The following is a 13155-nucleotide window of genomic DNA, read 5'->3' on the forward strand; positions in this document are numbered from 1 at the left end:
GCCAGCATCACTATTATATTCACAAAATAAAACGGGCTTCTTGAAATCGAACAACCGCATTCAGCAAAAGTATAGGCCACCTATCAAAGCTGGACCATGTAATATTGCTTGCTCCTTTGGTTTAACAGCCAAAGCAAGCATTGTTTTTTCAGCTTAACTGGAACATATATAATATATGTACACTTATATATACAGACAGTTACTGTACCAGCCAATCTAAACATATCTCACTCTGTCGGTTGACACCCACAACTCCTTGGTCATGTGTGGTCAAGCTCCGGGGACCTTCATTTACAGCTTTTTAATGTGGTCTGCTCTTAAGTTCATCCCACAACAGACCAATGCAAAAACGTTCTTTTATTTTCAATAAGCGTCTTTTGGATAAAAAAGATATTTAGTTGAAATTCCTCTTGCGCTGTAGCCAATTCAACAGGAAATAGTAATGGCCAGAGTGTTGACTTGCTGTGCCTTCACTAGCAACTGTTTTAGGAGACCTCTTCCCCCCCGCCCCCCGCCCCCCCCCCCACCTCCCCACACCTTGGCAATGTGAGAATCTAAAGAGCGCTCGAGAATTTGCGAAAATCCATCATTTATTTTACATTCTGTTCAGCAGCTTCATATAGCAAGCAGCAAAACCAGTGCCTGAGGTTCAGATTACAAGATGGCAGCGGATGCAAGGCACAGCTTTTATTTATTGAGATCACATTAACCCACATGTAGTGGGCATTTTCTTGCTCATGTGCTTGTCCCTGGGACTATATTCTTGTGACCTGACAATAGCTGGAGTTGAGGACAAACACCAAGTGAATTCGGACTGATTTCGTGTCCGTGGTTTGCGAGGTCATGAGGCGATTCGCTCAGACTCGTCCGATTTCCCTGCATTTTTCGCAGGCGATCCAATAGCCAGAGGCACAGGAGTCGGAATGAACAAGGCGAGTTGATACTGGAATTATCGCATGCTCAAGCATTAACATGAAAACACATGGTACCTTTGACCTTACTGCGCAAGTGTTGCACAGCATTTTCAAGTCTATTCTATTTGAGGAAATGAAGCGAAATTAATTCTGGCTGTACTTGACACCTGCGTAAACCGTACTCTCCTCTTCCCTTTGGGCAGAAACGTGCTTCGCCTGTACACTAAAATCGAGCACCGCATAAACAATCCTTTGTTCTGCCTGTGGGGGGAGAAAGTATGATTTCAAACTTCCATTTCAGACTAGTAAGGGCAGACGTCAGTTGAAATAATAGGAGAAAAATGTCAGAAACCCACAGGACATCGGTCAACTGCTTGAAATTGACAAATAACCGGCTAGAATTTCATCTTGGCGCCAGTTCAAAACGGGCGCAATCTCCCAGGAGCGCCCGATATTCCGTTCATTGGACAGATGCACAGTCCATGTAATTGGTTTGTTATGGACTGAATTTTCTGAAAGTCGCGTGTCTTGTCAGAAAACCGCTGTCAGTGACTTTCAATCCATTGACATAAATGGACTCAGTTTTCCAACAAGCCTTTCACTGGGAAAATCTCGACCTTTGGTTTCCGACTGGAGGGGCAGAATTTTAATAACTCACCGACCTGCTCGGCGGCCAACGTCAAAATGTGCACGGCAAATGCGGGACAGGTGCGCTGTGGAGCCGCCGCGATATTTCCCCAGAGGCTCATTAACATGGAGCGGGAGGAGCACCCGCCCTCGATGACGCCCAGGGAGCGGGCGCACCAACCCCGGCAAGGCCTCCGACGCCACGACGCAAGAGCCAGCGCTATTTTAAATGGCTTCAAGCTCTTCAGTTGCTTTTTAGTTTTTAAAATGACATGTTTACAAATAAATAAAAATAAAATTTTATGCACACTTCCAAACCCCTCCCCCACAAACAATAATCCGTTCATTATTTGTTCCTATCACCCCCCAGAAAATAAATTTTCACTCACCACCTTCCCGCACTCCAGTCCCGAAAATTTATTCCGTTAGCTATCAACCCCTTCCCAGTAGCCCCTCAAAGAACTGTGGTCGTTTTTGTCTCACCCCACCCACTTCGCCTTGAAACATTAACTCCTCCCCCCTCCCCATCATAGTCACGCCTCGGAGCTCCCAGTGGAGATCCGAAAGTGAGGGACTTCGGGCCACCAACCGGAATATCGGCGTGGTACGACCATCGGGTCAAGGAAGGTGATAATTCATTGATTTAAATTCATTTAAATATCTGAATGAAGCTCGGCCACTGAGTAGCTGGGGCGGCGGGAAAGGGGGTTGGGGGGCTGCCTCGAGGCCTCGCCACAGCCGGTAAAATGGGACGGGACATTCCCGGCATCGAGGCCCCAAGTGGGCCTCTCGCGGAAGTATTTTCCGCCCGCCCCCCCTCCCCGCCCCCCACTCCCTGCCAGACCGCCGACGTCGGAGAGTTGGCAAAATTCAGCCCGAGATCTAACTGTAGGAACCCAGGGGCGAACAAGAGAAATGGGAAATCATACTACCTTTCCTATCAGAATCCCTTAGCACAAAGCTTGAGCAACATAATAAATCATTTCTCATCCCTTATAATTAAAAAAGTCACGTTCTAACCCGAGAAGGTGCATCCGTATGAAATGTTATGCTACAACGGGGTATATTTTGGACGTTTTCACTTGTGTGTGAAGTATTAACTGTATTAACACACAGAGGATAAAACTGTTTGGGCCCATTATAAGTCTGTAACAGAACCTTTTGCTATTCCTTCCATTGAATGTAGGCTAAAGAAAATCCCACAGATTTTGCATCTGGTTTTCCTTTCTGCCCTCCTTCCAGTGGATGCTAAATATCCGGGAGTTCTGATAACAATCTACAACAAAAAGTGTCAATCAAATGGAACAATGGCTGAGAATTTAACTGGCAACAGACACGTTGCATTTAACTTACCTGAGTTTCGGAGCTGTTGCCATCTTGGTGAACACCTATTTCTGTGAAATTGGAAGAACAGCATGCCTTAAAGTGATTAATCTATAAATTTCCAACTGATACAGTCAAAATATTCGCATTTCATACTGTTGTGCTTTGTGTCGAATCTCTCTTTTATCCCCATTCCTTCTTTGATAATTGAGGTTTACTTAACAACTGTTGGTTTTTTGTGAATGAATACCGTTCATTCCCTGTCAAAGTCACCAAGATTTCACAAACCTGCAGATATACAGGGTAAACATTCATCTCAGGCAAGCTTCAAGCTAGGGGTATCGGATTGACCAGTCACTACACACCCTGCCTGATAATTAATTCCATTGAAACAAAGCGAACACTTGCATTTATGTAGCGCCTTTCACGGCCACCGAACATCTCAAAGTGCTATAATGTACTTTTTTTATGTGTAGCCACTGTTATAAAGCCGAACAGGCGGCAGCCAGCGTGAACACAGCAAGAACATAAGAACTAGGAGCAAGAGTAGGCAATTCAGCCCCCAGAGCCTGCTCCGCCATTCAATACGATCATGGCTGATCTCATCTCGACCTCAACTCCACTTTCCTGCCCGTTCTCCATAACCCTTCAACCCATTTCTAATTAAAAATCGGTCTATCTCCTCCTTAAATTTACCCAATGTCCCGGCATCCACCGCACTGTGGGTGAGTGAATTGCACAGATTCAAGACCCTTTGAGAGAACTAATTTCACCTCATCTGTTTCAAATCTGCTTCCCCTTATCCTAAAAATATGAACTCTCGTTCTAGATTGCTCCACAAGAGGAAACATACTCTCTGTGTCTACTTTGTCAATCCCGTCAATCATCTTATATACCTCAATTAGATCTCCTCTCATTCTTCTAAACTTCAGAGAGTAAAGGCCTAACCTGCTCAATCTCTCTGCAATCAATGTAGTGAACCTCCTCTGAACTGCCTCCAATGCAATTAAATCCTTTCTCAAGTAGGGGGACCAAAACTTTATGCAATACTCCAGGTGCTGTCTCACTAATGCCTTGTACAGTTGCTGCAACACTTCCCTACTTTTATACTCTATTCCTTTCGCAATAAATTCCAAAATTCCATTTGCCTTCCTTATCACCTGCTGTACCTGCAAACTAGTTTTCTGTGATTCATGCACGAGGGCATCCAGATCCCTCTGCCCCGAAGCACTCTGAAGTTTGTCTCCATTTAAATATTAATTTGCCTTTCTATTCTTCCGACCAAAAATGGATAACCTCACATTTATCTACGTTAAAATCCATCTGCCAAATTTTGGCCCATTTATCTAATCTATCCATTTCCATTTGTAGATTTCTTATTTCTTTGTTGCAACTTACTGTCCCACCTATTTTAGTGTCATCTGCAAATTTGGCTATAATACTTTCTATCCCTGCATCCAAGTCATTTATATAGATTGTAAATAGATGAGGCTTGAAGACCGAACCCTGTGACAATCCACCATTTACATCTTCCCAACTGGAAAAAGAACCAATTATCCCGACTCTCTGTTTTCTGTTGGTTAGCCAGTCCTCTATCCAAGCCAATAAATTGCCCCTAACCCCATGTGAACTGACCTTGTGTATTAACCTTATGTGCAGCACCTTATCAAATGCCTTCTGAAAGTCCATATAAATTACATCTATAGGATCTCCATTATCCACTTTGCTTGTTACAGCTTCGAAGAACTCTAGCAAATTAGTCAAACACGATTAACCCTTCATAAAACCATACTGACTCTGATGGATTGCGTTTTGACTTTCTAAATGTCCTGCTATTACTTCCTCAATAATGGGTTCCAACAATTTCCCAACGACAGATGTTAAACTAATTGGTCTATAATTTGCTACCTTCTGCCTGCCTCCCTTTTCCCCCAATCTACTGGAACCTTTCCTGTATCCAGAGAATTTTGGAATATTATAACCAAGCTCCCACAAACAGAAATGTGTTAATGACAAGATAAACTGCTTTTTTGTGAAGCGGGTTCAGGGACAAATATTGACCAGGACACCAGAGAAAGCTCCACTTTTCTTCGAAATAGTGCCTTGGGATCTTTTACATCCACCCAAACAGGCAGAGTTTATTGACTCATCAGGAAGACAGCACCTCCGACAGTGCAGTGCTCCCTCAGTCCTGGTGTATACAGCCTCGATTGCTGTGCTCAAGCCCCTGGAGTGGGAGATGAACCTGGAATCTGGTGACTCAGAGGTGAAAGTGCTACTAACTGAACCGCAGTTGGCACAGCCTGGCTCCAAGGCCTATCAAAGTCGGCTTGTAACAAGCGGCCAATGCAAAACGCCAGTTAAAAACTGGGTTCGAGCTACTTGTCTTCCCATGCAGCAAATAAACTTAGTTTCTGTACTGTTTCATTTCAATGAAGGAAAGGCTGAGGGACTTGGGGTTGTTTTCGTTAGAGAGAAGGAGGAGGAGAGGTGACTTAATAGAGACATATAAGATAATCAGAGGGTTTGATAGGGTGGATAGTGAGAGTCTTTTTCCTCGGATGGTGATGGCAAACACGAGGGGATATAGCTTTAAGTTGAGGGGTGAAAGATATAGGACAGATGTGAGAGGTAGTTTCTTTACTCAGAGAGTAGTAGGGGCGTGGAGCGCCCTGCCTGCAACAGCAGTAGACTCGCCAACTTTAAGGGCATTTCAGTGGTCATTGGATAGACATATGGATGGAAATGGAATAGTGTCGGTCAGATGGTTTCACAGGTCGGCGCAACATCGAGGGCCGAAGGGCCTGTACTGCGCTGTAATGTTCTAATTCTAAATCTAAAAAAAAATACCTTGAGTTCGTCTCTTCCACCATGTTAACGTCAGGGCCAATACGATTACAACAACACACACAATAACAGCGATTATTATGGTGATATGGATCGTGTTTAAATCTTCAGGGTCATCTGGGGAAATACATTTGAAAGGATTACGTAATACGCAATTCAAAACATGAATCGAAGCAGAGGGACATGTTATGTAGTCAGTTCATCGAATTTAGCGTGGGCAAAACATATTGTATCACTGCGTCTCTCTTCTGGTCGATTGTCATTCTTGGTGGGAGATGTAATTTGCTTCGAACAAGGGAACAACAATTAGGAAGGAATTAATGTGGAAGTACAACAGAAATATAATTAATTCAAGATTCAGCTCCTAATTCATTAGTTTCACACTGGCCCTGATAATTAGGCCAGCTAGATCAGCATGATATAATTCATGTGATTCGATTGCCTTGTCTGAAGGGATGCAGGCAAATCCTTACAGTGTGCTTTCAAAATGGCCCAGTGACCGTGTACTCGCTAGGCCCAAGCAACTCTGTAATGTAAGATATGCGAGCAGAAAAATCTGCCTTTTACTCCCATTTGGCAAAATATCGGGCCTTCGGAAAAAGGCCTTCATATTGTTACATACTTAATTATTCAGGCTGACCAAGAATTACAGCAACAAATGAAGCAACCACACCCAGACCGATTGAAGTGTAAATATGGAGAAATAGTAGATGAAGGAAATGAAGGTAGCCTCCCGTTCCAGTGTGTGACTCGTTCACCATTGGAATTTATATGGCACCTTTCGTGATCTCCAGACGTTCCAAAGTGAATGCATTAGCCAAATGAACCATTTTTGACTAATCTTTTATCAAATGCCGTTACATGTGCTTTAATTCACAAAATGGAATGAATCTGGCGCTTTTCACTGCACTTCATTAACATGTACCTGCATTGCTGCCTTCTTTTATTATTATCTCCACTTCACCCTTTCCTATCCCAACGGAATTGGTCGCTTCACAGGTCCAGTTTCCATTCATGAGACTGTTCACTTTCTTTATGTATATTTTTGCATTTTCAGTCTGTAGTCCTTCTGCTAATCTTGGAAACAGGTAGTTGCATAGGAAGATAATATTAGTAAATCCACATTTTGAAAATGTCCCAGTGACTATCTACAGGAGGGTAGTTTTAATTTTGGCCTTTATAGAGTTAGCCATCCATGATAGGCTCCTGCGGATTGCACCTTCCACTGACTGCATTGGTAAGGAATATCAGGCGTGCTGTATAATGGGGAACCAGTTCTATATTGATCGTTTCAAACCATCACCCCATACCACCCCACCTACTCCCCATCGCCACCCACGCCCCCCCCGCCCCCGCCCCCCGCCCCACCACCCCAAATAAGTGTTAAAATTATCCTGGCTGTTTGGTCCAAACTCTGTGCGCTACATGGAAGGAAATGCTAGAGCAATTTGAACCTAATCATAGGGCGGGAAACTGGCGGGCTCAGATCCCACTCTATTTTACTCTCCATAGTTTTGAACAGTGGTCACTCAGACAGGGTATAAAACCTGTGTTCAGCCCAAACACATTAGTTCCCTGGCGAGCCAGATAAATTAAAATTACACCCAATGTGTCGTTCAAAATAAAAGTGCATGCATGATTATCTTACACACACGAAATCTCCCTTTCTTCATTCGTGCTATGTTGACAAGCAGTGAAGATTCGTCATAACACAGTTTCCCTTGTCTTGAAAGGCTCGCTTTGCTTAAGATGTCCATAATTGGCAACGGTCAAGGAAAATCTCACCCCAACATACAGCTGGTTATTTAGGTTTAGTTGTATTTTGTCGACAACACATTTCGCTGCGGTGAAAATGATTTCAGGTTTATTGCCAATTCTTTTTTTTTCAGAAATCCAAACAGTGGGCTATAACAATGGAAGGATGATTGTTTGATGTTAATTCAATTGACTTTGCTGTATATTAATGCGCCAATGTATTTCGATATTAATTTAACAAATGAACTCTCTCTGATCTGTCAATCTATATATCCATCAGTATATTTGTTCACATGTCACAGTTTCTCAATGTGGGTTTCCGAAAGATCATTGGAATATGCATCCAGTGCCAGTCAGTGAGGATTCATCTCACTTTCGCTGTGTTTCCAGGACATATTCGCAAACATTTCCCTTAACAACACTGATATATAAACAATAACAGTTTTGATAGCTCTTTTTTCAGTTAAACAATCATATCACAAAGGGGATGAAATTATACAATTATCTGAGCCATCCATTATCTGTACCCTTTTTGGAAATGTATACAATGAAATCCTTAATAAATCCAACACTTATTTACCCTTGCCAAGAGTACATTGTTGCTGGTGGATTGGCATTCGCGACGCATTCGAGGGAAACATCACTTGTATTTTCACTCCAATTCCCATCATACCCTTTTATAGTCACTTCCGGTGGATCTATGGAGGAAATGGTTGGGCTCATGTAGTCAGTGCATCCAACGTATCAGATAATCCAGTTTAAATTAACTTAAATTTAAAGCAAATAACCACAATGGCAGTAAGCAGATACCAACTATGGGCCACCTACATACAGAAAACATCGTTTATGTTTAACGTTGGATGGGCCTTGCGTGTGTACATCAAAGAAAATAACAAAGAAATATGCGACATTTCTACTTGTACCAAGGAATCTGCTCGATATTCTGTGAAATGAAGTCAGAAATGGGGTCATGTAACTTCTATGAGCATTATTAACAATCACAAAGTGAATGGAGAACCATTCACGAAAGTCCTGAGATATTTATTTAACTATGTTAACGGCTTTAATATTTTTTACTTCATATCAGTAGCCCTGGGTGGCTGTAATAGAGTGCCCATTGGGTAATTAAGCCATGGGAACCAGGAAAATGCCAGTTGGTTCCTGGTCTGCATACACTGAGTCTTTTTTTAACGATCTCAGCACTATAGGAACATTACAATTGACATTAACTCTCCCAGATAACGGACAGTCACGTCTACCATCAGGTTGCTGTTCCTGATCACTATCCGGTCACCCTCCATGTGGAATGAGAACAGGATCCTGTTTTCCTGTTTTGCTGCCTCTTTCTTAAAAACACTCAGTGGAAGGCTTAAAGGAGCAGTAACACATTATTTGCATGACGTTAACGTCTCTGTTCAAATAGTGTGAAAAGTAATATCGAGATAAGAGGTTTTCCTGAACTACAATTGTGCAGATTTCACCCTATCACTGTCAAGCCACACACATGCCTATTGAGGTGGTGCCTCAACAAACACCACATGGTGACAAAACGTGCATCGGGCGGTCATACAAACTGGGGAAATTGTCAGCTTATTGTTACCCGCTGCGCAATTTGCCATATCCAGTGACTTCACTCGAAAGCAACATTGGACAGGACGCACAATGGGCAGCTCATGCGTCCATATTGCAAGTTAACAATAGCTAGCATTTAAATAGCAACTTTTACATCCCAAGCAGAGTTATCCTTCAAAGTGAAAATGTCCCAGTGTTATGATACACAAGTCAATTGATCGTCACATTCTAAAGATAATGCAAGCTTCATTGAATCTGGACCCCTGAAGAATATATTGATTTCGGGATAATTACATGTATTCAGTTGGAGTTTACAAACAGAGGGCTGGCAATGAAAAACAGTCACAGTAAATCGCCCAGAAATAATGTAATCATAGATATCTAGAACATGTCAACTCACTCAATGAGCTAATGTCAATGCTTGTCCTGTTTGGCTACCTTGTTGTTCAACTATATTATGCTTAGAATTGGATCACATTCTTATTTGTGTTTGTCCTCTGCACTTACAGAGGATTGATAATTGTACAGTGATATTCTCTGTGGTGCTTAATGCCGAGTGGGATATAACACACGCCAGCTTACGACCATTATCGGAGCTACTCGGTGCCATTTTGTATTGGCTGGTAACAGTGATTGTTCCGTTGTCGTTTTCCATCTGGACTGATGTATAGTTGCCAGGCAGATTAGAAATCCATGTGATGTTGGCTGCTGGATTCCCATTAGCTGAGGTACAAATAGCCACTGGCATCACCAAAGCACCAGCTTTTGTCAGAATGGGTATCGCTCTGTTTGTGGGAATTGCTTGGGAGGAAGACAAATAATTAAAAAATCAATCACTTTTTCAACTATGTCAACGGCGTTTAATTAAACTAAAACATTAATCCATTGGTCCAACCGCACAATGGATAACATTATAGAAAGACAGCGAGGATGGAAGTAAGAAATAATGCGGAAAAGAAAGGAAAATGGGATGAAGGCAATAGGGAAGCAAGGAATGAGCAGGAATAATATGAAAAAGTGATTTGTTTTCAAATCAGAAGCTTTTTGCTTTTAGTAAGATGCACCTCGAACTTATGCACTGCAGGTAGTGCAAGAAGTCAAATCTCTTCACAAGATGGGCGTGACGATGGGCTTCAAGGGAAAGGACCAAACATCGGAGAATTCGGTTCGGAGCAGTTTGTAACGGTGATTAGAAATGTAGCAGCGAATTGAAAGCTGAGTTAGCTGAAGATTCTGCCACCTGAGATGGACTTTGTGGAGATATTCAGCAATAATAAACGAAAGACCAATTATGTTATACAGCTGTGACTGAGAAATCCCATAATTGAAACTGGCTGCTTTGATTACCCGTTTAGCAAGAGCCATGAGGAGCGCTACCGTTAGTGTTGGACTGAGCCACTTAGTAGGAGGTGTAACCTCGGCCGAGTGTTTGGCTGAAGAAGGAGATTTGGGCCTTACTGGAGGTGAGAGATGACACTTTTGGCCAGGAAGGGAAAGTCAATGTATTTGATCTGCAGGTTATACTCGGGCACAGCGGAGTGAAGCTGTGAAAAGTTGGTGCCACGAAGGCGAGCGATTGAGGACAGATGGTGGATGGGGAATAAAGTGACCAAGTGTACCCAAGAGCTATAATAGGCTGAATAATACAAGTAGGAATACCGCATCTGTGACAGAGTATATGAGTAATTTGAGACACAGCATGGGATAAGTGTACCATGATCGGGATGAACAGCTGGTTTTGGACATATGGTTCCGTACATCGCTACAACACTGAGGGGTTTCCTCACCTTATGCTGGGTCAGATGCAGACCAATTGATAGCGATTGATTGCTATGATTAGTCAACAACGCGATGAACATTGTAACATCTGACACAATAGAGGACCAGCACACCATACCAATACAGGGGAACCTAATGATGATGGAGGGTTTATATGATACACCTTAGTTCCAATGAATATATGTTTATCTTGAAACCGCAAAGCAAATAATAATGGATAATCCAAATAATAACTATCTGCTGTGTGTTTCAAATAAAAGTTAGGATGTGCCTACAATAAATAATTGAAAATATGCATCAGTTGTTTTTGATGACAAATGCCAATTACAGGGGAAATGATTTCGTACCCGGGTGCACAATACCAAGATTCATCACAACTCCCTCTGCACTTAGATACTGCATTGCAGAGAAATCTTCACATGAGCTCTGCTCCATGGATAATACATACCTAGAATCCTTAAATGAACTCTTTTAGCGATTATTCCCTGAGGGAATAATGTGAGACGGCATGAGTAATTTCCCTCATCCTGTATATCCAAAGCCTTTATTATGATTGATGCATCCTGCAGAGAATGGTTTCTGAAAACTATTCGTCTGGAATAGTTTTCATTTGTGAAATTTATCCCAAACCGAGGGTTATATACCATCAAGGGCGTCTCCTCAGTAGATTTTTCCCAGGACAGTTGCACCAACTTTGTGTTGTTGTTTGGTATCTGACACGGAAGCAGCACCTCATTCCCAACAATAGCAGTGAGGGACTCATTAACTGCGACACTTCTACTGGCCGGAACTGCAAGAACAACAAGAGTTGTGGACGTAAAAAACAAGAAATGCTGGAAATAATCAGCAGGTCTGGCAGCATCTGTGGAGAGAGAAGCAGAGTTAACGTTTCAGGTCATGGACCCTTCTTCAGATGATTAGGCCACAAAAAGGAAGTTGAAATATTTCCAATCCAAATCAAAGGCACCTATTATTAATAGCACATAAAGTCCTGAGCAGACACATTTAACTACCATGGAAGTGCAGATGCACTTTCGCGATTACCTGCCCATTGTGCACAAGGCACTGCCCTGGGTAAAAGCTGGCCACTGGCTTAAATAGCGCAGTACTGTATTGGGCGCCCATTATTCTCTCTGCCCGTTACTCTGCTCCATTGACGTCAATAGAACGGAATACCAGGTGGAGCACATATGAAATTGTCGACGCAATAGCGCAGACTTAGCCCGAGGGACTGAGATGGCGTTGCACTCATGTATGCCAGCACCCTGGATAATTCTAGTTTTGTAACCAATGGAAATCGATACACTTTGGTTGAGTCAGGGGATAAAGGTGGGTTGATGGAGATAAACTACAGATCAACTATGATCTAATTGAATGTCGGAAGAGGCAAGAAGGGATGAATTGCCTCCTCCTATTCCTGTCTTCCTCCGTTGCCAAAGAAAGAACCCACTTTTCGTTGGGTGAATTGTTTTCAATTTTTTTTTGTGAAATAAGTGCTACTGTTTCAAAATGCTTATCTGTCTTTGTAGGATAAACATTCTAATTTTACTTTACTCGAGTTTCTCTTAGCTGGCTCCGATGACTTTCTGTCACGGCTCTTTCGTATCTCTTAGATTTCAGGTTGCATTTTATTTCTATTAAGTTGTAACCAAAGTAACGCTCTATTTCTCATTATCTTTGGTCTGTACCAAAGAACAAGCTGAAACAAAAGGCTTACACAAATGCCAACAAGTGAAATTCAGCAGTAGGGACCAACTGTAAATCAAACAACAAAATGATGCAAATAAAGAGGACTCTGGAGAGACGATGAGCAAATAGTTGAAAGGGGAACCAACACTAACAGTACTCGTTTTAATAAATATATGAAGAAACTAATGGGGGGAAACAGAACCATTAAAAACATTGACAGGATAAACTCTATTGGACAATACAGAAATGTCAGACTTGTTAAGTGCCTACTTTGTATCCTTTTTTCACAATAGAGGAAGAACACTCCATACTTCTTCAGGAGAACCTAAAATCTCAGTTCAGGGGACAAACGAAGAACTGGAATGGACTTGCTGGGCCAAATTTCCTCCTTCTGCATGGTAACAATTCTGTGATTCTGTGCTGTATATGACTGTGTGACTCTAACTTCGTGGGCTTAATATACCTTTAAAATGGTACAGGGGCAAATAAAGGGTCGTCAGGTAGGGAAACCTTGAGGGCTGAAAGGACCAACCATTAGATATTTATTAAAAGAGGCGGGGAAATTGAAAATATGCTTGTAATCATTTTATGAAGTCCTTCAATTTTTGCCCGGCACCCCCTGGATAATTTCACATGTAATTCCATTTTA

General features: G+C 42.2%; 1 protein-coding gene across 6 annotated transcripts in view; it reads right to left on the reverse strand.

Moving 5' to 3' along the window:
* Nucleotides 1-572: 572 nt before the first annotated feature.
* Nucleotides 573-13155, reverse strand: part of LOC137362507 (nectin-1-like) — a 28263-nt gene continuing 15680 nt past the window's right edge. For 3 of the 6 annotated variants that reach the window (XM_068026895.1, XM_068026896.1, XM_068026893.1), the window contains exons 2-8: nt 11266-11607; nt 9546-9839; nt 8047-8164; nt 6637-6788; nt 5715-5828; nt 2895-2935; nt 573-1175 (exon numbers count right to left, since the gene is read on the reverse strand). In XM_068026895.1, the coding sequence (XP_067882996.1) occupies nt 1059-1175; nt 2895-2935; nt 5715-5828; nt 6637-6788; nt 8047-8164; nt 9546-9839; nt 11266-11607 (1178 nt within the window). In that variant the 3' untranslated portion in view covers nt 573-1058. Of the gene's footprint in view, nt 1176-2894; nt 2936-5714; nt 5829-6636; nt 6789-8046; nt 8165-9545; nt 9840-11265; nt 11680-13155 lie in introns of all 6 variants that reach the window. The other 3 variants (XM_068026894.1, XM_068026892.1, XM_068026897.1) reach the window with 3 other exon arrangements.

This window comes from Heterodontus francisci, unplaced genomic scaffold (genome assembly GCF_036365525.1).
Source record: "Heterodontus francisci isolate sHetFra1 unplaced genomic scaffold, sHetFra1.hap1 HAP1_SCAFFOLD_571, whole genome shotgun sequence".
In the NCBI taxonomy this organism is placed as follows: Eukaryota; Metazoa; Chordata; class Chondrichthyes; order Heterodontiformes; family Heterodontidae; genus Heterodontus; species Heterodontus francisci.